Below are 25,162 nucleotides of genomic sequence, written 5' to 3' on the forward strand. Positions count from 1 at the left end.
TCATTAGTTTAGTAAAGATAAAAATTCCACTGTAGAACACGTCTAGTAATGTCGGTGTTTTATTATATTTTTACGTTCGGGGATATTTTTGTATTTAATAATAAAAAATACCAGTTTATTATTTGGGATCGCTTTATTATGTTTTAAAATCTGCTGTGGTCACTAACGAAAATAGTTAGAGTGCATAATTTGAAATAGTTAATTTTTTGCTTAGCTAATTTTTGAGAAACAGCTTCAAAATTCGATGTTTTAAAAATTATTATTAACGTTTCCTAAAAATGCACGAAAAAGAAGTTTTAACAGTTATTGCAAAATTGAAATTGTCTATCCCAGAAAGGTTTTATCTACAACGTTATTATGCGTAAACTATAAATTGAAGAGATTAACCAAATGAAATCAGTTATTTTTTTATTTAAAATGTTGGCATGTTTTCACAAATTAAAAAAAATACAATGACTTACTTCCCTTACAACCCGAGTTAGCCTTTTTTTTAAATCTACACTATTTCAAAAATTGAATTCATAACTAAAATGGATAGGAAAATCCTTCAACTTCAGCGCATCATGACGCAAATTTTTTTTGTCAAAACTTGAACTTTTAATCTTTTAAATGATGATTTTTCAATTTCTTAATTTTTATAAACAAAGCCCCGTCGAATTTTTTAAAAAAGGGCCAACTCGGGATTTGAGGATCGTAGGAGATTGTATTTTTTTTAAATGCATGTAAAAATACCAACATTTTCAATAAAAAAAAACATTAACTTCCTTCATGTTAAGAGCCTACATCAGCGCGTCATCACTATTAATTCGAGAAATAGTAGCCGCACCGTCTTTCGAAAGTTCTGCGAACCTTTGGCAACAGTGCGTCGGCAGTACGTGATACTATCAAAAAGGAAGGCACAATACAGTGATGAGTGTCTTACCACCCGGCTTTTTAACGTAAGAGATAGAAAACACAGTTACCTTGTGAAATAAAAAGAGATGAAACTCGTAGAGGTGGGAAATAATCGGTAGAAACCTATAATTTACATTACATTACATTACCACTATCGATAGTCTCACACCTTTAGACGTTAGCTTCGAGCTAAATCACCTCGGTCATAATTATTATGTGTAACGTATGTGTGACGTATTTCCATTTTTTAATTTCACATAAAGTAAAAACTGATTGACCACAATAAAGCAAAAATGTGAATAAAATAATTTAATTAATAGTAATTATTTAATCTAAAGTTTTAAATTATTAACCAAGAATAATTTCTACTATGATGTGAGGAGTTTCATACACTCTTGTCACGGAAGAATCACTATCCTTCGTGGATTAGTGGTAAGAATTCGACACAGACGTCGCAGACGATTAGAGTTCAAAACCCACATGTGGTTTTCTTTTTTTTTTTAATAATTTGAAATTATGCAGAGATCGTTTTGCTTTGAATCGCTAAAAATTTATGTCAGTCGTTACTAGTATTAGAAGTGTTTAAAGTTAAACACAAATATCTTATTGAAAAAAAAGTATCGTCGTACTTTCGAAAATAAAGTAAAAATTCTTCAAAATTAAAAGAACGTTTAAAGAATGTTTAAATAAGTAAAAATTCTACAAAAATAAAAAAAAAATATTGTAAATAAACGTATTTACAATATGTTCAAATAAGCCTTCATTAGCAGCAGAACAATAACCCAAACTGTCACTAAAGAAATATAAAAGTTTGATGGATCAGAGTTCAAGTCACGATGTTCTCATGCAGGCGCGAAAATCTTATTGAAAAAACAATGTCGTACTTTCGAAAATAAAGTAATAATTCTTCAAACATAAAAGAACGTTCTAAATAAATGTACTTCCAAAAATATTTAAATAGGTAGAAATTCTATAAAAATAAAAAAAAAAAATTATTCTAATGAAATGTATTTACAATAAATGTTCGAATAAGCCTCCATTAGCAGCAGAACAATAACCCAATCTATTATAAAAGTTTCGTCTAACATTAGTTAATGTTTCTGGACTAATAACTCTCATTGAATCAGAGATCTTTTCTCTTAATTCTTGGAGAGAATTAGGCCTATCGTCTTCAATTCCATATAGCTTGGACTTGATATATCCCCACATAAAAAAATCACAAGGTGCAAGATCAGGTGATCTTGCAGGCCAAAAAATATCTCCGTGGCCACTAATCAATCGATTAGGAAAAGTCGCACTGAGATATTCACTGACGATGCGAGAATTATGTGCGGGACAACCATCGTGTTGAAACCATATGGAATCGAAAGGTATTGGTAAATTACGAAGGGCTGGGACAATTTGATTTTGCAGAAGTTCCAAGTATTTCCGCCCAGTCAACATACCGTCTATAAAAAATGGACCAATGATATGATTCTCTATTATGCCTCCCCAAACATTTACTTTTCGAGGACGCTGGGTACGAGCGACATAAATCTGACGAGGATTTCCTCGAGACCAATACCGAGCATTCATTGAATTGTGACGGCCCTGCAATGAAAACGTACATTCATCGGTGAACAAAACGTTCTCTAAAAAATGTTCATCTTGATGTGACATTTCCATTGCAGTTTGACAAAATTCTAAACGTCTATCTTGATCCCCAGGGAATTGTTCGTTGGATTTATGAAGTTTATAGGGACGGTATCCATGTCTTTTCAAAATTTTACCTACTCTAAATTGAAATTCCATATTGTTCTCCGAGACGAGATGTTGATTGGGTAGGATTTTGCTCAATACTTGCACAAATCAAAGTGTCCCTTAGTTCCAAATCTGGATTTACCTCCCTTCGTCTACGAACTCCTCTTGGAGTGAACACGGATCCATAAGTAAAAAAATTACGTATAATAGACTGAATTGTTTATCGTGCTGAAGCCGGCCTATTTGGAAACATATTTACAAATTGTTGTCTAATCATGTTGTCTGATAATCCATTCACATGCCAGACAACAATTTGCACTTTTTCCTCGACCGTTAAAACCATTTTCACGAATTGTTTTTTCAATAAAAAGTTTCTGTTTACCGTGCAAAAACATTTCTCGGTATGTTATTATTTTTGATGGCTTGATGATTTGGTTAGCTGTAAAGCAGGCAGCTGTTCGCGCGCATCCATTACAATGTTGTTAATTGTTTTGAAAATCATTACCTGTACAGAGGAATTGATATTAACACTGAGAATTTAGTGATGGATTTGGAATTAAACAGTCTTAACCGGATTATTTTGCAATCACAACTGAAGACTGTAAAACTGAAATTGAATTTGAATTATTTTGTATTTCTATTTTTTAACATTGGAATAAGAATAAATTGTAAATAATGAGTTTTTCGAAAACTTTTTACCTAATATGTATCATTCATATTTTCTATTATTTTTTGATTGAGTAAAACAAAAATTTTATCCTTGGTGTGAATTGAACCTTAAGCTTCTTGTCACTAGACCACGTCTCTAACTATTACGCCAATTCCACATACAATAATTGTTTTCGGATAGAACATACCTACCTTTAGTTTAATCAAATATTTCAGTTAAGTTATTTTTATTATTAAATAAACTTAAAGATTTATAATTTAAAATCGCTAATAATTAATGTTTTTTACTATAATATATCTTAATTTATTCAATCATTTATTCTAACATCAGAAATTATTAAAATAAAATATTTTCGAGGTCATCCGTATAATTATGACTGAAGTGAAATAGCCACGTCAAGAACTAGCTTTATCTCATACTATCTCACAACTTAATCTATCCTTTCCGCTATTTTGCCGGGTGGTAAGACACTCATCACTGTATTGTGATAATTAGAGTTCGGATCGGATTTAAAATCATAAATAAACGCAAAAAAAGCATTAAGATTATATGAAAATGTTTTATTATTTATTTATTATACAAAAAAGAATAAACATAAGCATATAAATTTTAACAAACCTTTTTTTTACGAAAATTAGTATAAAACATCTTAGCTTAAGAATTAGTAAGTACCTATCATAAATTTAATAATAATATACAGTGTGTTCCAACGAAAATTTGACCCCCCCGCATAAACTCAGAAATTAGGAGTTTTTTCAAAATTAAAAAAAAACTCTTCAATTTGTATTGGGAGCGGGACGAATTTTTATGCAAAATTCATGCCCTCAAATGTAACCCCCTACTGCCACGCATCAACCCCCAGTTTTTTTTTAAATAACAAGTGTGGTCGAGTGGCATATCATCTGAAAGGAATTTTTTCCTTTACACGATACTTTTTCTTTAATTTACGAAATAACTTTGAAGATAATTTTGGCTAATTTATTGATTGAACATCAGTAATAACAAAAAACATAAAATTTCATTAAATTAACCAATTTAATGTTCGAAATGACCTCCTGTGACCTCCATACAATAATACAGTATATTTTCAAAGCCCCTTCGTACATTTGCAAATACCTTCGGTGTGAATAATCGTCATTCTGTCACAATTATTTGTCGCAACTCTGCAAGTTCTACAGGCGGAGTGGCGTATATTTTTGATATTAGGTGTCTCCACAAAAAAAAAAAAAAAAATGTAAAGGCGAAAGATCCGGTGTCCGATCCACTCTATTGAATCCCTTCTGCCAATCCAGCGCCCTGGAAAACGTTGATTTAAAAATTGTCTTACGCGTATATCATAATTTGGGGATGCCTTGTCCTGTTAGAAAGTCATTTTATTGTTTAAAAGGTTATCATCAGATTCCAATGTGTCAGTGATCAGCGGATCAATAACTATGTCTATTATCCTTCGGACACTTAAAGGTTCAGGCAGAATACTAAAATAAATTTAAAATAATAAAGACAAAATTGTTTCGATACACTTTGTTTTAATATAAATAATAGTAAAAGTAACAATAATAACTTTGAATTTTTTTTAAAACAAGATTTACTATCATCAACACTGTCGACAATGCTCACTATGGGGTCAACCTAGTTGCTAGTTGCACAGTCAGGTTGCGTGTAGTTCCACTGAAAATATAACTGGTAAATTCCACAAAATTAATGTAGATACTTGCATCATGGTATTTTCAATATTTTGAAAAATTGGACGATTACTATTTCTGTAAGAACATATTTATTTTACTACGTTAAACAGGGTGCTCCAAATATCTGATTTCCTTTTGTCACGGCTAAACATTGACATACAAATACATGTTTAATGGCGAGAATACTTTGGTTTTTGCTTAGTGAATGCACAAGCAGTCGCAATATATCACCTAAATTAATAATGTATACATCTAAACAAATGAAGTATAAAGGAAATACTACCCTGGAAATTGCTCGCTCGATCTGAGCTCTACTACTTATAACGTTTATTATAAACGTATATATCAAATAGTTTAGCCGTAAGAAATGAACTACAGATTGATGCATAGAGGTGTATAGCAAATAAAAAATATAAGTTCGAAAATATTGTCGAAAAATATATTGGTGGTACTGTAAAAAATTATAGGACTAATTTTAAGCAAGATACGGTTCTTTAAAGTTTTACACCTTTAACGATTTATGATATTTACTGCAAAATGCCAAAATTGCGTACGAAGGATACACTCTTCATTTCTAAAACCCATTTTAATTTTTGTCGATAGGACACTCAGATAAAAAGCTATCGAATTTTTACCGTCGAGTCGATACAAATTTTATTAAAAAATTGATTTCACACGCGTAACACATTTAAAATCGCCGGTCGCTTCATGTGTTGTTTCTGAGAGAACGGTTTGTTCTACAGAAAAAGTGCTAATAAACATTTTTATTCAACATTATCTCAGTTACATTTCTTGTTTGAAAGATTTTTTCTACGGCGTACAGATTCTTGGTAAATCGATGTTTTTCGTTTCCACCACCCCCTACGAGAGGCGGTTTTGAGAGGAACCTGGGGGTAGGAGTGGCACACTTTTTTGCATCTTTTTTGAGGTCTTAAAATTGACATTGTCAGCAAAATTCAGCTTGTTCGTATGGTTTTTAGAGGTTCAGTGGCATTTTTGTCTCTGACGTCTGCGACTGGAGTATTATTTTCTTGTACATTTAGGTATATACAAATCGTTGCAATAATCAGAATTTGTCATCAGAAATGGAATTAAAATGCTGGAATTCTGCCAAACCAATGACCTGATAATAGGAAACACATTCAGTAAACAAACCATTAACGACAAATATACATTTGTGGCTGAAGAGAGAAATGCGAAAAGCTTAATCGACTATATAGTCTATACGAGAAACCTAGAACAAAATATAAAAAACATCTTAACGGAAAAGGAACTGGAACTGTCTACATAACACAGGATGGTCACTGCAAAACTGGAGGATGAAAAAATGGAGGAAGTGGCAAGAAAAGAGTACAAGAAAGTAAATGTAAACAAACTAAAGATAGAAAGTGTGCGAGAATTTTACACGGAAGAAACTAACAAAAGACTGAGACAAATAGAGTGCCAATAAGAAACATGGACAATGGAAGAAAGATGGAATACATACAGTGAAGTATTAAAGACAACAGCAACTGAAGTGTGTGGAATCAAAAAATATAATAAACAGTTGAAAAGGACAAGATGTTGGAATAAAGAAGTGAAGACAGAAATAAAAAAGAAGAAAATAGCATGGAAAAAATACATCGAAACGGGATTAGAAGAAGATAAAGAAAAATACTATAGGCAGAGACGATTGGTAAAAAAGACAGTCACACAAGCAAAAGCAAAAACATGGAAAGAATTTGGAGAAGAACTTCAGGAAGAATATATAACAAATAATAGAAACTTTTGGACGACAATACGACACATAAGGCAAGGAAAACGAAAGGAAATAAACGCAGTAAGAGTTACTTCAAACCAAATACAAGCCCAGAACAAGTAGCTAGGGTATGGAAAGAATATTATGAGAAAAAATTTGATACCGAAGTGATAAAGGAAGACAATATAATCAATGAAGGCGAAGAAAACACAGAGCCAGAGCAAATAAGTAGAGAAGAAGTAATAGAAGGATTATCAAATATAAAAATAGGCAAGGCAGGTGGAGATGATGAAATTGAACCGGAAATGGTAAAATACATGGGAGAAGAAGGAATAAACTGGCTATGGAAAATATATAAAGAGGCGTGGGAAAAACAAACAATCCCTAAAGACTGGCAGAACAATATCATCGTGCCAATATACAAAAAAGGAGAACATGTAAACTGCGACAACTATAGAGCAATATGTCTGTCATCGGTATGCTTTAAAATATATACGAAAATAATAGAGAAGAGACTGAGACAAGAAGTAGAAATGGTATTGGGAGACGAACAAACAGCATTTAGACCGGGAAGACAGACAAATGACAACATATATATCATTAGAAACCTAATAGAAAGAAGCATAGATACGGGGGAAAAACTAGTATTAGCATTCATAGACCTAAGGGCAGCATTTGACACGATAGGAAGTCATATTATAGGGAAATGCTTGAGGAAAATAAACGTACCTAATGCTTTGATAAAAATTATAGAAAATACTTACAAAGAGGTAAAAGGAAGGGTACAAATAACAGGGGAAAGATCGGAACCATTTAATTGGAAAAGAGGTATTAAACAAGGAGATAGTCTCAGCCCTTTGCTATTCATAATAGTAATGAACGAATTGATAAGAAACACTAGAGTCAGAACCAATCAACTACAGACAATAATAGGTTACCGCAGATTACCACCGGTAACAATAGAGTCCTTAATGTATGCAGACGACATAGTACTAATAGCAGATTCCGAGAATAAAATGCAGAAACTAATGGATATATGTGTAGAACAAATAGAAGAACTAAAAATGGAGATAAACGAGGAAAAAAGTAAGATAATGATAATCAGCGGCAAAGGAGATAAGGGAGATAATCAAATAAAAATAAAATGTAAAAACTCAGAATTGGAAATAGTAACAACTTACGAATACCTGGGAAGTATAAAAACTAATGACGAAAAAATAGACTGGGAAATAACGAATAGAGCAAAGAAATCAAACAAGTTATATTATGCGTTAGCCCCAATAATGGGAAAAAGAGAACTTACACGAGAAACAAGAATAAAAATATATAACATAATAGTGATACCGACTGTGCTCTATGCAAGTGAAAACTGGACAATTCTGGAAAAACATAAGAGCAGTATAAACGCAATGGAGATGAGACATCTAAGAAGGATAGTTGGAAAGACAAAATGGGATAGATTAAGCAACGAGACTATTAGGAGAATGGCCAACCAGGAACCGATAATGAACAAAATAGCAAAGAGACAATGAACTGGTACGGGCATCTGATGAGGATGCAATCCAATAGAATAACAAGAAAAGTTTATGAAGCATAAAACATCGGAAAAAGAAAAAGAGGCAGACCAAGAAAAAAATCGATACAGCAAGTAGTAGAGGCGGGAAAACTTAAACCTAAATCACTCGAGGAATTGCAAATAATGGCAGGAAACAGAAAAGAATGGAAGAGGTGGGTAAATGGAAATTAAAATAGCTAGCCCAAATCCGACACCCTGATAGGGTAAAAGGAAGGGGAGAAAGAAACAAAGATATACGTACAAGTTTAAGAAAACAGTTATAATGAGAAGTTTTAAAAATAGCCGTAAAACAGCAAAAATCGTTAAAAATAGAAAACTTTGAAGAACCGTATCTTGTTTAAAATTAGTCCTAAGACCTTCTATCAAAGACTATTTCAAAGGTAATTGATTTTAATAAAACGACGTAGAAAAAAGTTATAGCAGAATGTTTGCGAACAAATAGCGAAAATGGCCAAAAAATGTTGTGAGTGGCGAACTTTGAAAAATCGTATCTGGGATACTCTCTAAACCCTAAATACTTTTACCAAACGACATTTTGAAGGGGAAGGATAAAAGTTTTTTTCTCTCTACAGCAATGCATATACCCTATATGGAAAAAAGTTATGGTCAAAAAAGAAAAATCGCTTTCCTCTTCCTGTTTTTTTTGCTTTGATTTTTGAATATATTTTTGTCAAAAAATATATTTTTGACTTTAAATGGTGACATTTTAATGGACAATTTAATTTTGAATAACTTTTTTGTAGATGTATATGTACAAAAACTGCATAGAATTCACCCAAATGCACCCTAGTGCATGGGAACAAATTCACTCCTTTATCAAAAACGCACCCCTTTAAATGGTAGCACTACGCGGTTTTTTTTTATAATTGGGTGTCCATTCACCATATGAAATGATAAATCTCCTTGCCAGCTTTTTTCGATTATTTTTTTGTGGATTTTTAAAATATATAATATGGCTTTTGCTTTGGTCATCTTGGTTTTTGATTGATTGAATGCCCTTCTACAAGGACAAAGTTACTTCAGGTATTCACAGTAAAACCGCAAGAAAAAAGTTAAAAACTGAAATATATTGAATTATCACAAAAGGAAATACACGATTATATTATTTTTCATGATACATATGAAAGCAATTGTTTGGCAGAACGAACGATCTATATAATATTAAGCCAAAAATTAAGCTTATTAACTCCTACCATGTTATATATATATATATATATATATATATATATATATATATATATATATATATATATATATATATATATATATATATATAAACTAAGGTACACTCGAAGAGTGGTGGGTTTTTCGGTCAAAGTGGAGAAATAAAAGACAAAGAAGGTGGCTACTTCATCTATTTATTGAAGACGTTTCGCTTTCTGCTCAGAAAGCATCATCAGTTCATCTAAAAAGAACAATATGAAACCAAACATCCATAGAGAAGTTACACCAAAAGTGTGTTACCTTACAAAGACATGTAGCAGGTTTGGTTTCATATTGTTCTTTTTAGATGAACTGATGATGCTTTCTGAGCAGAAAGCGAAACGTCTTCAATAAATAGATGAAGTAGCCACCTTCTTTGTCTTTTATTTCTCCACTTTGACCGAAAAAACCCACCACTCTTCGAGTGTACCTTAGTTTATTTTGGATTGACGGTCGTACTCCTTTTCTCGATATATATATATATATATATATATATATATATATATATATATATATATATATATATATATATATATATATATATATATACATATATTGTAACATCTTTGGCAATTACCTAGTTCCCCTATACCAACAAATTTAGGTACATCAATCACTAGTTTATTATCAAATAATTTCGGGATTTCTAACAGTTTAAATTTTTAAAAGTAATCTAATATGAAATATGCCCAGATGATGTTGAGAAAGTAAATTAGAACTAAATTAAAACTAGAATAAACCAAAATCGAAAAATTTTACTGTCACAAGTACGTTTGTCCTTCCTGAAGGACGTCGATGTTTACAAAATATACAAAGTTTACAAAAACGCTAAATATGTATTTAAATGAAAAAGCATAAATTATTAAGGCTCTAGTTACACTCAAACTAGTTGAATATATATATATATATATATATATATATATATATATATATATATATATATATATATATATATATATTTTAGCTTTTAATTCTACGTGTAAATCAATCATAAATTTACACGTGTATAGGTAGATGTTGGACAGTTCACGCGAAACTGACATAATCAACTTTACGTTATTGGTACTGCGTTCGCTCCTAAGTACTACCATAATTCATAAATGAGTAAATAAACTGTCCTTCTACAGGGGATATGGTATTTCGTAAGGTTAAATGCTACTGTTCAGCAATATGATGCTTATTAAGTTTGTGTCCTCGTAGGAGGATGCTGTGACTGAATGAGTTAACGTTATAGTTCCTTTTAGCCCTATTTGAACATAATCAATAGCATATAAGTGAAATTTCTTGAAATTTTGTAGCTGAATACTTGCGATATTTTCACCATTCTCGCGTGAAATTAAAGTTTTTTCTATGCTTTTTTGGTAAAATTGTGTTACTTTTAAATATAATTTATCGGTCTTCACCTTCAGTATTTAAAATCAAATAGCGGTCTTGCATTGTTTATAAGTTAAAAATGACGTTTAATTTGTTGAATATTTTGTTTATTGCATATTGTTACCACCAAATTTATTAACAGCAGTTGTTAGATACCTGTATCAAAGAGTGTCTTGGGAAAATCGTTACTTTCTTCGTTTAGTACGGGATAAATGTTCTTAAAAATCTGTTTTCAATTTTTTTTGTAGTATCTTACTGGCAAACAGTTATGTGTTGATCCACAACGGCGCACTGCAATGAGATGCGTTAAAGCAACGCAAAGAGCAAATCTGCAACACTGCGATGTCGTACAACGCAAAATATGAAAGTATTTTGAAGTGATTTCCATCGATATTTGTCATAGTTAAAATAGATGTACAGTATTATTTCGATATATGTGCAGTAATATTATTATTATTAAAGATTTTTATTTTGCCAGTTTTTTTGATTAAGTTTTAGTAGATGGAAATATACTTTAATTCGAGGACTGAAAACTATATTCTCATTTCTAATTCAAGCTGTGTTATAAATTGAGGTTTATTTATTTCTTCGTTGTTGTATCCCCGCCTGTACACGATTACTAATTGCAATTATAGCCTATTTACGGTTCCATTAATAAAGAAAGGTTGCTTCGCCAGAGAACATAATTAAAAAAAATTGAGGTCGTTTAGAGATCGTGATATTTAATTAATATTACGATATGGATATTAGGATAATAAAAAATGGTCTCTATAAAACTCTACAAGTCTCAAAACACCATTTGCCATCTTTTCAACCAACTTTACTTTATATGGGTGAAATTTATTAGAACTAACTCGAATTAACCACTTTGTCAACTCCTTTTTGAACTCCTTTGTATTTTTCTGGATTTGCGTGTTAAAGTGCGTATTCGGCATTCGTACCAAAGAATATAGACGCATATTGCATAAATTCCTTTCTTATCAATAAAATATCGATTGGTTGCTCATTTTCAACCCTTAAAAACAAGCCCTTGTGTCAAAATGTCATAAAAACCTTGTGAATAATATCAAACGCTATAATAGTCTTAGATTCCACTGCAAAATCACTACGTTCATAACGAAGTTAATCAAACTCACGTTTTTACAGACATTTAAGAGTAGGAGAATACATTGATAACAGGTTGTCGGTTAAAAGAGTCCGCAAATAGTTTTAATTAAAATAATGGTAATTAATTTTTGAACAAAAATTTCGTTCATTTATTTTTTAAATAAAATACGCTGCTCCTGACCTATATATATATATATATATATATATATATATATATATATATATATATATATATATATATACATGTTTTTTATATAAAATGAAAGCAATTTTTTTAATATGATTATATCAGTCGCAAAAAAATGGTCGCAAATTAGGGTTGCCTAGTTAAAACTTGAGGTATCAAAGATAAAGTAAAAAAAAGCTGGCGAGCAACATCACTGGTTTGGTATGGCGCGTGTCAGTTGTGTGAGTTTTTAAAGCCATTGCGTATGTGTCGGTAGATAGTATTAATAATATACATATTATACGATATTATATATCTACATACAGGGTGTTTCAAAAAAAGGTAACCCCGTCTCTAGGGTAGGTAAAAAACTGAAAAATAATTGGGGTTTGCTTAGTAAAAAATTTCAAAACAAATTTCAAAGTTCAAAACTTGGTCAGAATAACTTGACACTCGCCATCCGTGTCAAACCGGTGGCATTACGCGCTAGATCTCTTTCAATTTATTTTTGATACCTCGCGTTTTTAGTTTGGAGTCGAAGTTTCTCCTTCTTTTGCCGATGCAGCTCGATATATGTACAGCAGGTAACAGATAGTTACCTTTTTTCGTTTCCATTTCCAAATTTTTGTTTACCATTTTTCTGCGGATCAGTAGATTCTTATTCTTTAGGTAGGATCGTCATGTGGTGTTGGGCACTCACCCGGCTAGCCCAACCGATTTTCCATGCTGCACATCGAAAAATAAAGATTGTACTTTTTCGTTCTTTATTGTAAATTAACATTACAATCCTCACCCCGGGTCAGTTCGACACCGTAAACGAAAGACTGTGTTTAACCTCTACTGTTAATACCAATAATATTATCGTAAAACCAAAAGTTGCAGTTGCTTTTAAATACGAAATCTATGACACATATTTTGTGCTGACTCTACAGGTCGCTAAAGTGGTTTTTGACTGTTAACTTACGTATTGTTTATTTGACATTGAATTTATTCTCGCAATGATTTTGGCTATTACAATATTATTTTCAAACTTATATTTTAATAAATAAGTGTATGCTAAATATTAAAAAAAAACCCGTATGGGATATTCCACAATAGTTAAAAATTTAAGCATTCATTATTAGTGGTCTCTGTTTTTCGACTGTTTTGGGTTCTTTGAGCGCTTGTTTGCACAAGTTTGCAATGTAATTTACAACGAACCATCTACAAACTATCTAATGTGTAAGAATTTCAATTTGAAAATGTCGTAAAAAAGGTAAATTATGCTATTCGAAGGTAAATACCCCAATAGAACAAAAATGTTACCTTCTAATATTATGTTAAGTTTAATATTGCACATTTTATTTCAGGAGTATTCGCCCATGCTTCTGCCGTCCGTAACGAAAATACCTTGCTCTTAGTTGGTGGCTACCACGGCAACGTAAATGGAGATCTCCTCGCTTATACCGTCCCTCCAATGGTAGCAACTCGTAAAGGCGAACCGTACTATCCAGAAGCTGCGTGCGCCCGGCACAAGAATTACGGAGAATGTTCTGCGGATCCCGAATGCGGCTGGTGTTCCGCGGACGAACAGTGTTATGGGCGAACCATAGGAGCCAACTGTACAACGAATTTGCAGACCACGAAATGTCCGGGGATATGTCCAGCCCTTGGAGATTGTCACTCGTGTTTGATTCATGGACATCCTTTACCTCACAACTCGCCCATGGCATCAGCTGCACACAAATTAGGTGAGAGAATAGTTACTAGTTTGCGGGCAATAGTCTAAACAAATATAGAGACTGCTTTGATTATTTGTTAATGACCATTTCTTGTCACAAGAGGAGCTAGAGAATCGATAGCCACTGACAACATGTGGAATAAACACATTAAAGACTAACAGAATCTTCCACAAAGACTCTCTTATTTCGTAGTTCCGTATTTTCATAGTTATTAAAATGCTTCGGACGTATCATCATACGTCTGCTATAATATGGAGGGACAATTAGTCCCTCCATATTATACTCTCCGGAACTCCTGTTAGTCCGGGAGTCCCGGACTAACGAGCGATAACGAACTGATACAGTTGAACACTGGAAAATAGCGTAAAAGAGTGAAATACTATCCTTAAAACCTCAACATTCATACTCATTGGGTCTCTGATAATATGCACATATTTGAAGAGTGGGAATAATTTAACAATAATTTCTTTATTGATAGGTTTGGAACAATGTACGTGGTGCGTCCAAAACGCTAGATGTCACCACAAAGACGACAACTACGGAGTGTGCGGATTACAAGAAGACAGCCCCAGTCAAATACCTGGATGGTGGGGAGCCAAAGGAACAGAAGTGGTCAGGCCGGAACAGTGCAGAGAGTTAGACAAAAGGCCAGGGTTGACGTTCGTCAAGTATCATTATCCAGTCAATTATTCACAACCTGACAACGTTGCAATTATTAATGCCACAACGGTTAGTAGTTTTCTTTTATATTGAGCATGTGGAATTGTGTGAAAATATTTGAATAACTAATAGGAAGGAAATAATAATAAATAGAGTATGGTCAATGGTCATATCTGTGATCAAACTTTTACCTAAATAGTTTTTTTCGTATTTCTTACGACAAATGAGTGATTGGAGTTCCTCGCACTAATGCCGCACTCCGTATTCTTCACATTTAACAATATTTTCTTATTTTAATTTTTTATTTCTGATAACCTGTGGAAAAACTTTTTATGTTCCTTATTTTTAAATTTCCGTACACTTTTTACTATTAAAAAATTAGACACCGCTCCAAGATTGTGACAGCATGATATTCTACAGCTTTTGCTTTGTTTTTTAAACAATCATGAAAAGTAAAAAAATATTTTTGCCCATAAGGCTATGGCTCCACGAGCGACAGATTGTCACTAGCAGTAGCAGTAAAATTACGGCGGCAGTAAAGCAGTAAAATCATGGCTCCACGAGCGACAGTTTACAGCGCGCATATCGCCGCGTTTTGGTCTTGTAGTGGCTCCATGAGCGTTAATATGACGCAGCTACAATCAGTGGTATCTTGTCCGTTTATATAGTGTCCGTGTATATAGCAGATAAAATAAATAAATAAGTAAAATAAATTCAGACCGATAATACAATAATATAGTATGGATAATCTATCATTTCAACAAAAAGTTGCTTTAATATTGGCATTGCGCCGTCGACGTAGGGTTAAAAAAAAAGGAAATCGTGGATTCACCCTGTTCTAGTGCCTAGACAGACAGAGGGGAAATTTTTTTCTTTTACACAACAAATTAAAAGAATATCCTGACAAGTTTTTTGAATATCACAGGATGTCAGTGTCTTCTTTTAATTTTTTATTATGTGAAATAGAAGATGTCATACGAAAACAGGATACATCAATGCGTGATAGCCTAAGGCCACAACAAAAATTAGCAATTACCTTAAAGTAACATTTCAAATTACATATTTTATAATCCTATACATGTACCTACCTAAAAATAAAAAAATAATAAAATATTTAACTATTTAACTTTCATTAGAATAAAAAGGGACCGCCACCACTTCTTACCTCTGCGTATTCTGTAATTCCCTACTGAATTATCAAGTAGATCGACGGCTCCCATATGTCAATTATATTAATTTATCATATTGGGTTGATGTAATGAATCTTCTGATTCATTACATCAACCCAATTGATTATTGCTGATTATTAAAATTTTATTTATATGATATGATTAGACAACCACTTATATAGAAATGAATCACCAGTTCGAAGAAGAAAATCCAAAAATAGATTTTCGGGAAATCAATAAAAACTGTTTATTCTCATTCAAATTTTTCTTGTTTAATAATGGCATCTATTATAAAGTACAGTTTGATACGGTTAATTGGGATTGAAAAAAAAAACCATCCATTGATTTTTGTTATCTAGAATACCGATAAAGAAAATATTGGATTTATTTCTTTCTTAGAACTTATAATTTTTTGTTATAATTTGAGACAAAAAATTGTATGAAAAAACTGTAAAGTAATTTATAAAAACAAAGAAACAACTTAACAAACACAGAAAAATAAAAAACAAGAACGAAAATATCCGATTAAATGACAATTACCGCTACAAGCGACAAATTACTGCTAGTGGAGCCACAAACGCGCTGCAAATTACTGCTAAAAAATAGGTCCGGATCTATTCGAACGCGACACGACCTTGACGACGCTTCTCGGTCTCGAAACGAAGCGACAATTTACAACGCGTGGAGCCACTCAGTATCACTGCTGTTGTTTTCATTTATCAAGCTACATTTTACTGCTACTGCTAGCGACAATCTGTCGCTCGTGGAGCCATAGCCTAAGACGTTTCTTACATTACATTTTAGAAAAAATTGTTTAAATAAAAGTTGCAGATCTTAACAAGTTTTTTAATTTTCGAGTTTTTAAATTAAAGTACATAAACAATTGACCGAGATAATTGCAAAAAGCCCTTATTTTGTCAGTTATTTATAAATGTTAATAACTTTGTTTCTTTGCATAATTACTTGAAATTATGGCAATTAATGAGTTATTGAAGTGTGTTAAATCTCAAATAGACCGACCAAATAGTTTGTAAGTTATTCAATTTGTTTATTTGTGTGTATGTGTATTTAATCGATTCTTAATCGAATTTTAAGGTATGTTAAAAAAATTTCAACCTTTTATCAAACTTGTTATTAAAAAAACAGATTAAAAAGCACTGACTTTTTAGCTTATAATCATTTATAATAACTTTGATATTTTTTATGTCACACACTTGTAAGTAGGTTCACTGAAAATATGCTGAAAAAACAATAAAATATCGACAATGGACTATCCATCGAGTTGTCTTTTTGCTCGATGAGACTACCGTGACTCTGATGTCACAACCGGCGGGGATTTTAAAAACCTTTCCAAACATTTCTAATTTGTGTGTATTTGTCCCATAAGAAGTTGGAAATATTGGTTTTTTAAATTGTTTGAAGAATAAATAAGGACTTTTGGTTATGAACATTCATTCTGTGCGATTGGTATTATTTGTTGTTCGTGAATTTGTAAGGTAAAAATATCAAAGGATTAAAATATTTACATAAATGTTCATATTTTAAGGTTATGTTATGGTTTGATTAAAACTGTAATTATTTTTTACTGTATTTCAAGATATTTTGTTGTTGTTTTTATCAGGGTTATTTCAAAATTAATCAATAAACCATTGAATTTATTTACCAAGTTAAAAAATGTATAAATTAATGTTTTAATCTTTTTTAAGTGCTAGTGATTTTATACCCTAAAAGACTAAATATATTCGTTTGCTCTTAGTTTAAATAGTTTATAGTAGTTTTGTTGTCATTACTGAAAAATTCAGTAATACTGGATATCTTTAACACATGTTTACTAGCCATTATATGCCCAGATCTAAAAAATAAACTCAAAAACTATAACAATGTTCAAAAAACATTTTTTTAAACACTCATTATGGCAATTTGATAGAAAGGTTTCCACATAATGTTATATTACAACTTAAACTATTTAACAGGATAAAATCACTGGCAACGAAAAAAGAATAAAACATTAATTTAACAAATCAATTCAATGATTTATTGATTTATTTTGAAATAACCCTGATAAACACAACAAAATACCTTGAAATACAGTAAAAAAATAATTATTTAAGTTTTAATCATACAATAACATAACCTTAAAATATGAACATTCATAGTAAATATTTTAATACTTTGATATTTTACTTCACAAATTCACGAATAACAAATAATACTTATCGCACAGAATGAATGTTCAAGCCATCATCATCATTACAAGTGGCTCGACAATCCGTTGTGGATCTTGGCCTGCTCACAAAGAAGTCGCCATTCCTCTTAGAATCTGTAGGTATTCTTCAACATCATCAATCCATCTCCTTCGTGGTCGTCCTGTGTTTCGTGCTCTGGTTTTGAAAATGTTGTGTCCAATGTGTCCAATCCATCTAAGTTTCTGCACTTTAACGAATTTCATAATATCTGGATCGGTGTATAACTGATATAGTTCAATGTTGTATCTTCGACGACATAGCCCATTTTCATTTACGGCTCCAAAAATCTTTCTAAGAATTTTTCTCTCAAAAATACCAAGAAGTCTTTCATCATTTTGAGATTAGGTCCACGTTTCATCCCATATATCAAAACCGGTTTTATTAAGGTCTTGTATGTATTGTATATTTTTATTTCGTCGCTTGTCGTATTTGTTCCGTTTACTAGCGATCCCAGATATGTGAATTCTTTGACTTGCTCAAAGGTATGGTTGTTAGTTTGAATTCTCTGTGGGATATTTCGAGGGTTTTTAGAAACCAACTATTTGATTTTTTCCTCGTTTACCACAAGTCCTAATTTACTTGCCGCGTTCGCAAGCCTTGTAAAACACTGCACCATGTCTCTCATACTTCTGCCCACTATAACTATATCGTCGACAAATGCGAGAATTTGCGTCAATCTATTAAAAATAGTTCCATTCATTCTAATATTTAATTGTCTGATTACCTTTTCCAAGGCAATAATAAAGAGGAGACATGCCAGCGCGTCCCCCTGCCTTAGACCATTATTAATGTCAAAGAACGTAGAGTTTTCTCCTTCAACTCTAACGCATGAGCTTACGTTTTGCATTGTTAGTTGGGTCAACTTAACTAACTTAGGTGGGATCCCAAAGTCTATCATTGCATTATATAATGCAATTCTTTTCACACGACGAAGAGATGGTGTATATCTATGTTATATTCTAGTGACTTTTCTAGAATCTGCCTGTGCTTAAATTTGATATGTAGTTGACTTTCCAGCAATAAATCCGCATTGATATTGACCAACAATATCCTTTGTAAAATGTTTAAGTTTTCCAAATAATACATTGCCGAAGATTTTATACGCAGATGCTAACGGAGTAATGCCTCTATAGTTCTTACACTCCAGTTGATCACCCTTTTTATGCAATGGACATATTATGCCCTTTAGCCACTCTTCTGCTACCAATTCATTCTGCCATATAAGTACTATTAGTTAAACGTATTTTAGAGTGGAGACCAACGCAAGAAGCAATACGGAGCAAAGGACGTCCACTAATTAGATGGACTGACGACCTGAAGCGTGTTAGCAATAACTGCAAGCCGCACAAGACAGAGACAAATGGAAAGAGCTAAGGGAGACCTATGTCCAGCAGTATACGCATACATGTTGATGATGATGATGATGATGAGTTTATGGATTGCTGCAAAAAGTTTATCACTACCTTTTTTTTTATACATTTCCGAACAGATTTCATCGATTCCAGGGGCTTTATTGTCTTTGAGTTTGAGGATGGCATTTGAAACTTCTTCTCTTGTTGGTTCTTCACTGTGTAGTTGACGTTGTATATTTTGTTCATTTTCTATATTGTACTCTCCTTCAATATCGTTTATATTTAGATGTTCGCTGAAATGTTGTGCCCATCTGTTAAGAACTGAGTTTTTATCATGTAGAATTTCACCGTTAGTGTCTTTACAAATTTTAATCGTGGTTTAAATTTTCAACGGCTATTATTTAAGGATTTGTAGTATTTCCTCGTTTCACTTTTATCGAATAAACTTTGTATCTCGTTGAGAGTGTTCTGTTCGTATTCCCTCTTCTTACGTCGATGGATACGTGTTTCCTCTCTTCTAAGACGTCTATACTCTTCTTTTTTTCTTCGTCTACAACCTTTTTGATATGCTGCGTTCTTTCTACTTGTGGCCATTTCGCACTCATGATCAAACCAATGATTTCTTTTTTCTGACTTGGTTTTGCCCAATATTTCAACCGATTTTTGTAACACAATATCTCGTATATTTACTTACAGTTGGTTAATGTCATCTTCTTCTTCTAAGTTTTTTGTCCTTATTTGATCTTCTATTTGCTGTCTGGATACATTTGCAATGTCGGGATCTTTTTGTTTATTAATGTCGATTTTTTCTCTCCCTCTCCCGATTTCATTTTTTAAATTGGATATTCTCTCCTTAAATCTTGCTTTAACTAAAAAGTGATCACTATCTATGTTTGCTCCTCTAAAAGACCTAACATCTAATAAGTTAAAGCACAGAGTAGTGTCTTGCTTCGATGATTATATGATCTATTTGGTTAATCATTTCATTATCAGGAGATTTCCTAGTTCCCTTACGTATATCTTTATGAGGAAATCGTGTCCCAGCTATTACCATGTTCTTAGACATCGCAAAATTTATGATTCTGAGACCGTTATCATTAGAGTCTACGTGTAGGCTCCCTTTTCCGATGGTGGGCAAAAATATATTCTCTCTTCCGACTTTGGCATTAAAGTCTCCTGCTATTATTTTGATGTCATTTTTGGGCACTCATCGTACTCTCAGTCTAGTGCCTTATAGAACATGTCTTTTTCATCATCCTCTTTTTCTTCCGTTGGGGCATGGATGCTAATAATGCTAATAGTGAACTTCCTTTTAAGTTTTATTCGACATATCCTATGATCAATAGCTTTGAAATCGATTACACCATGTTTGACCTTGCTGCTTACAATAAATCCGGTATCCATCCAAACTCGTGTCAGATAGGATGTTCACTGAAGTAAATATTGCAGTTATTTTTTTCCAGGATGCCTGAGATAGTCCACCTCATTTCCTGTAATGCAATGATATCTGCTTTGGCTTCATTCATTTCTTGTATGAGCAGAGCCTTGGCTCCAGGCTGATAAAGGCTTCTTACGTTCCACGTGCAAATTTTTAAATCATTATCCTTATTTAGTTTGCAAGTTCGTCGTAAACAACGTTAAACCCCCTTTTCGGAGGGCCATTTCACCCTCTCTCGTCAGTTCCCGACCCAACTTTCCACCCGGGTTGGATACCGGATTTCCAGTTGAGTTGCTCGGTTTACAGGGGACACCAGCGTGAAGGTGAGAGTCGGATTTGAGTAGACGAGGTTAATTGGAGTAAACTGGAATCAACTCCATGTTTTCGCATTCTATCCCTTTATCCAGTCCAACAGAATATGTCCAACTTCTTATGGGACAAATACACACAAATTAGAAATGTTTGGAAAGGTTTCTAAAATCCCTGCCCATTGTGACGTCAGACTTAAGTAGTCCATTAAATTTTTTAAGATACGGCGCGCGGCGGGGTAAAATATTTTAATTTATTACCCTTGCTGTAAAATAGCAATAAATACCAAAAAAAGGGGGAAACAAGCCTTTTCGTATTCAATGTTTTTCAATTAAATGCAAACATAGATTGCACTTAAGACCTTCATAATTCGTTTGGAATATCTTTATAACATAATAAAATAACCCACCAAATGTTAAAATCGATTTAATAGATTTCTATTAATAATTTTGGAATCTATTTTTTTTAAATTGATTTTTTTTTAAATCTTGCGCAACAAAAACTAGACCATATTATAAAAGTTTGCCGTTTTTTTCACTTATAAAAACTCACATAACTTAGCTAACGTACTTAATGGAATGAAAATCGGATCATGTGGACGTTTTAAAATATAAACAATTTTTAGGCTTATAAACGAATAAAATAGCTCAGTAACTATTATCTTAAATTCAATATATTATAATAATAAAAACTATTGGAATTGCGCGTGAAAAATACCAAAAAAATTATATTGAATTTCAAATATCAAAATCGATATACGTAAAAAAATATGTTGTCTCGGCTTCCAATGAAGCTGTTTCCTTCATTTTTTTTGGTCCGACGTAACTCTACTAGAACCATCTAAAAAACCAAATCACCAAATACTAAAGATGCTTTAGTGTTGTTATAAATAAATTTATTTATTTATAATCCAGTTGTCGGAGAATCGAAAATGCCACTAAACCTCTAAAAATCATACGAACAAGCTAATTTTTTCTGAGATTTAAATTTTGAGAACCAGAAAATATGCAAAAAAGTTTATTATTCCTCTTCCCTCTAAAACCACCTCTCTCGTAGCGAAAAAAAAACGGGAAAAATCGATTTTCTAAGAATCTATGCGTCGCAAACAAAAATATTTCAAATAAAAAATGTAGCTGAGCCAATTTTAAGCAAAAATGGTTATTAGCACTTTTGTGAATAAACCGTTTTGTGAATAAAATTTGGGTTTTGATTTTTGGCAACACATGTGAGGCATTTTAAATATGCCTAAAAAACGCTGAATTTAAACTTTCAAATTACAAACAATCTAAATCATTTAAAATAGATCGATTCGATTACACAAGTACGTTTTTCTAAACTACACAACTTCAGTTAGAAATTTCACCCGTGCAAAAAACAACACATTTTTTTTGCGTATACCGATTTTGATATTTGAAATTCAATTTGCTTCAACCTAATTTTTTTGGTATTTTTCACGTGCAATACCGATGGTTTTTATTATTATATGTTATAAATATCTTGAAGATATGAAAATTTTTATCGAGAGAGAGCTCCAAAAAAAAAAGGTAATAGTTTAAAGATTATCATTCTATTGTTTATAATTTCGTCGCAAATGCCGGTCAATTTTGAGCGGTTGTATCTCAGGAACCACTTTTCGTAATTCAACTTTTTTTTCTTTTATAAGAAACTTTTTGTCGCGTCTTTTCCAATGCCTTTTCCTGAATTTAATTTAAGCTAATAGTTACCGAGATATTTTATTTGTTTATAAGCCAAAAAATTGTTTATAATTTTAAAACATTCTTAAGGCCGTCCAAATGCTCCCATTTTAATTCCATAAAGTATCTACGTTAGATAGGTTATACGCGTTTTTATAAGTAAAAAAATTTGCAAACTTCTATATCGTCTAGTTTTTGTTGTGCAAGATTTAACAAAAATTCAATTAAAAAAAAAATTAGATTGCAAAATTATTATCAATTTTTTGCAATCTCGGACAATTGTTTATGTAATTTAATTTAGAGACTCAAAAATTAAAGAACTTTTTAAGATTTACAACTTTTATTTGGAAAAAAGCAAAATTAGCTGTTTGTCTTCAAGAATTTGTCATCAGCTATCTCTCGTATACCTTTGAGAACCTTCGAAAACCTGTATAAGATTTTTACGGGAAATCGATGATTTTTTCTATGTACAGTCGACTCTCGTTAATTCGAAACTCGAGGGACTCTTAAAATATTACGAATTATCGAGTGTTTGAAATATCAAATGTTTCGAAATTTGCGAGAGAAAATAAATAAAACTTCGAATTATTAAGTGTTGATCAATTATTATTTATTAATTGCTATTCTATAACGATGACAAAAGTTTAGAGGTACATTCGTGTACATACATGTATGTATTCATAATGTGAATTAATCAATTTTTCGAAAGAACTGTATTATACTGGTTTGCTTCAAAGCACATTGCTGCTGCTCAGACTGCTCAATAATTTTTTTTAAGAGAAAAAATTCCTGAAATGCTTTTTCATCACTTTCGTTTTATAGGCAGAAGGTTTGTAAGGTATCGAATGAGGATCTTGCTTCTTTAATTGACCTCCCTCCTCCTAAGTGTCTCTGTTGAGGTTGGCGATCAATATGGCAAATTTCTCTCTATTCTGGGCTTGATGAATTAATTCATTTCCTTTTGTGTGGGTCCAATCTCTGATGTTTTGTAGCCAAGATTTTTTCTTTCGTCCTATGCCCCTTTTACCTTCAATCTTGCCTTCTAATATTACTTGGAGCTGCTCAAAATTCCTATGGCGCATTATGTGTCCTAGATATGACGTCTTTCTAATTCTGATAGTATTGACCAGATGAGGGCGTGTGTTCATTGCTCTCAGTACTTCTTCATTCGTAGTTCTGCTGGTCCAGCTTATTCTTAGCATTCGGCGGTACATCCACATTTCAAATGAATTTAATTTGTTGACGTCATACTGTTTTAATGTCCAGGTCTCACAGCCATATAGTAATAGAGACCACACCTCAATCTTATTGAGACTGATAGCTTGGGGTTACAGCGCATTTTACGCATATTCATGAAACCAGATCTTGCTATTTCAATACGTCTTCTAATTTCTTTTGAGTGGTCTAGTTGACTATTTAGTTCTCTGCCCAGGTATATGAAGCTTTGGGAACTCTGAAGGGTGATACCATTTATTTGTATGTTAGGTGTAACTTGTTCATGGGGGTTTTTATGGAATACCAGAATTTTGGTTTTGGAAAAGTTAATGTCCAAGCCCAGCCTGTGACTTTCTTCTGATAATATGTTCATCAATATTTTTAGTTGGTCTCTATTAGTTTCTGCTAATACTACGGTGTCATCGGCATATCTTATATTGTTAATGATGATTCCATTGGCTCTGGTACCTTCAGGGCGATCTTCAAGAGAAGCTCTGATTATATGTTCGGCATATACATTAAATAATAGGGGGGATAAAATGCACCCTTGACGCACTCCTTTAATTGACACCTCTGCCAAATGTTCTAATGTATGATACTCATCTTCATCGTTACTTTTTTCATTCGTATCTGTCGCAGATAAAATTTTGCCATCGATTAGTGAACCTGAGACAGCAACATCTTCATCGACTTAAACAAAGTCAGAAAAACTCACACCGCTGATGTCAACTAATGGTTCTATTGCTGGTTCTTCATCATCCATAATTATTGGAAGATTTTACTGATCTTCTTTTAAGAAACCGGATTTTTTTAAGCTGTTGAGAATTGTTAGGGGTGTTACACCTCTCCATGCCTGGTCAAACAGTAAAATAGCTGTCAGAACGGTAATATTTGCAGTTAGCTGCTTGTCGAGAGATTCTAAAACGAGCTAACAATTTCTTTGCAATAGAATGTCTTAAAATTATGGATGATCCCTTGGTCCAGTGGTTGTAATTTGGAAGTTGTATTTGGCATTCAAGCTTCTTAGCACGATAATCCGTAAGAAACGATTTCACACATTTGAAACATCGTGATTTCATTGCTTTTCCTATCACTAAGGGTTTAAGTTTTTCCGATCCGTCGATATTTACTGTAAGTAAAACTGTCAACCTCTTTTTACTATGTTTTCCCCCATGACATTTTTCATCTTTAAAAGTAAGCGTCTT

The 25,162-nt window shown here is 32.5% G+C and overlaps 1 protein-coding gene across 2 annotated transcripts in view; it reads left to right on the forward strand.

The window, feature by feature from the left end:
- The window catches only part of Megf8 (multiple EGF like domains 8), a 94,773-nt gene that overhangs the window by 12,892 nt on the left and 56,719 nt on the right, over nucleotides 1–25,162 (forward strand). For both annotated transcript variants that reach the window (XM_072537310.1, XM_072537311.1), the window contains exons 2-3: nucleotides 13,503–13,883; nucleotides 14,353–14,603. In XM_072537310.1, the coding sequence (XP_072393411.1) occupies nucleotides 13,503–13,883; nucleotides 14,353–14,603 (632 nt within the window). The remainder of the gene's footprint in view (nucleotides 1–13,502; nucleotides 13,884–14,352; nucleotides 14,604–25,162) is intronic.

This window comes from Diabrotica undecimpunctata, chromosome 7, assembly GCF_040954645.1.
Source record: "Diabrotica undecimpunctata isolate CICGRU chromosome 7, icDiaUnde3, whole genome shotgun sequence".
Lineage (NCBI taxonomy): Eukaryota > Metazoa > Arthropoda > Insecta > Coleoptera > Chrysomelidae > Diabrotica > Diabrotica undecimpunctata.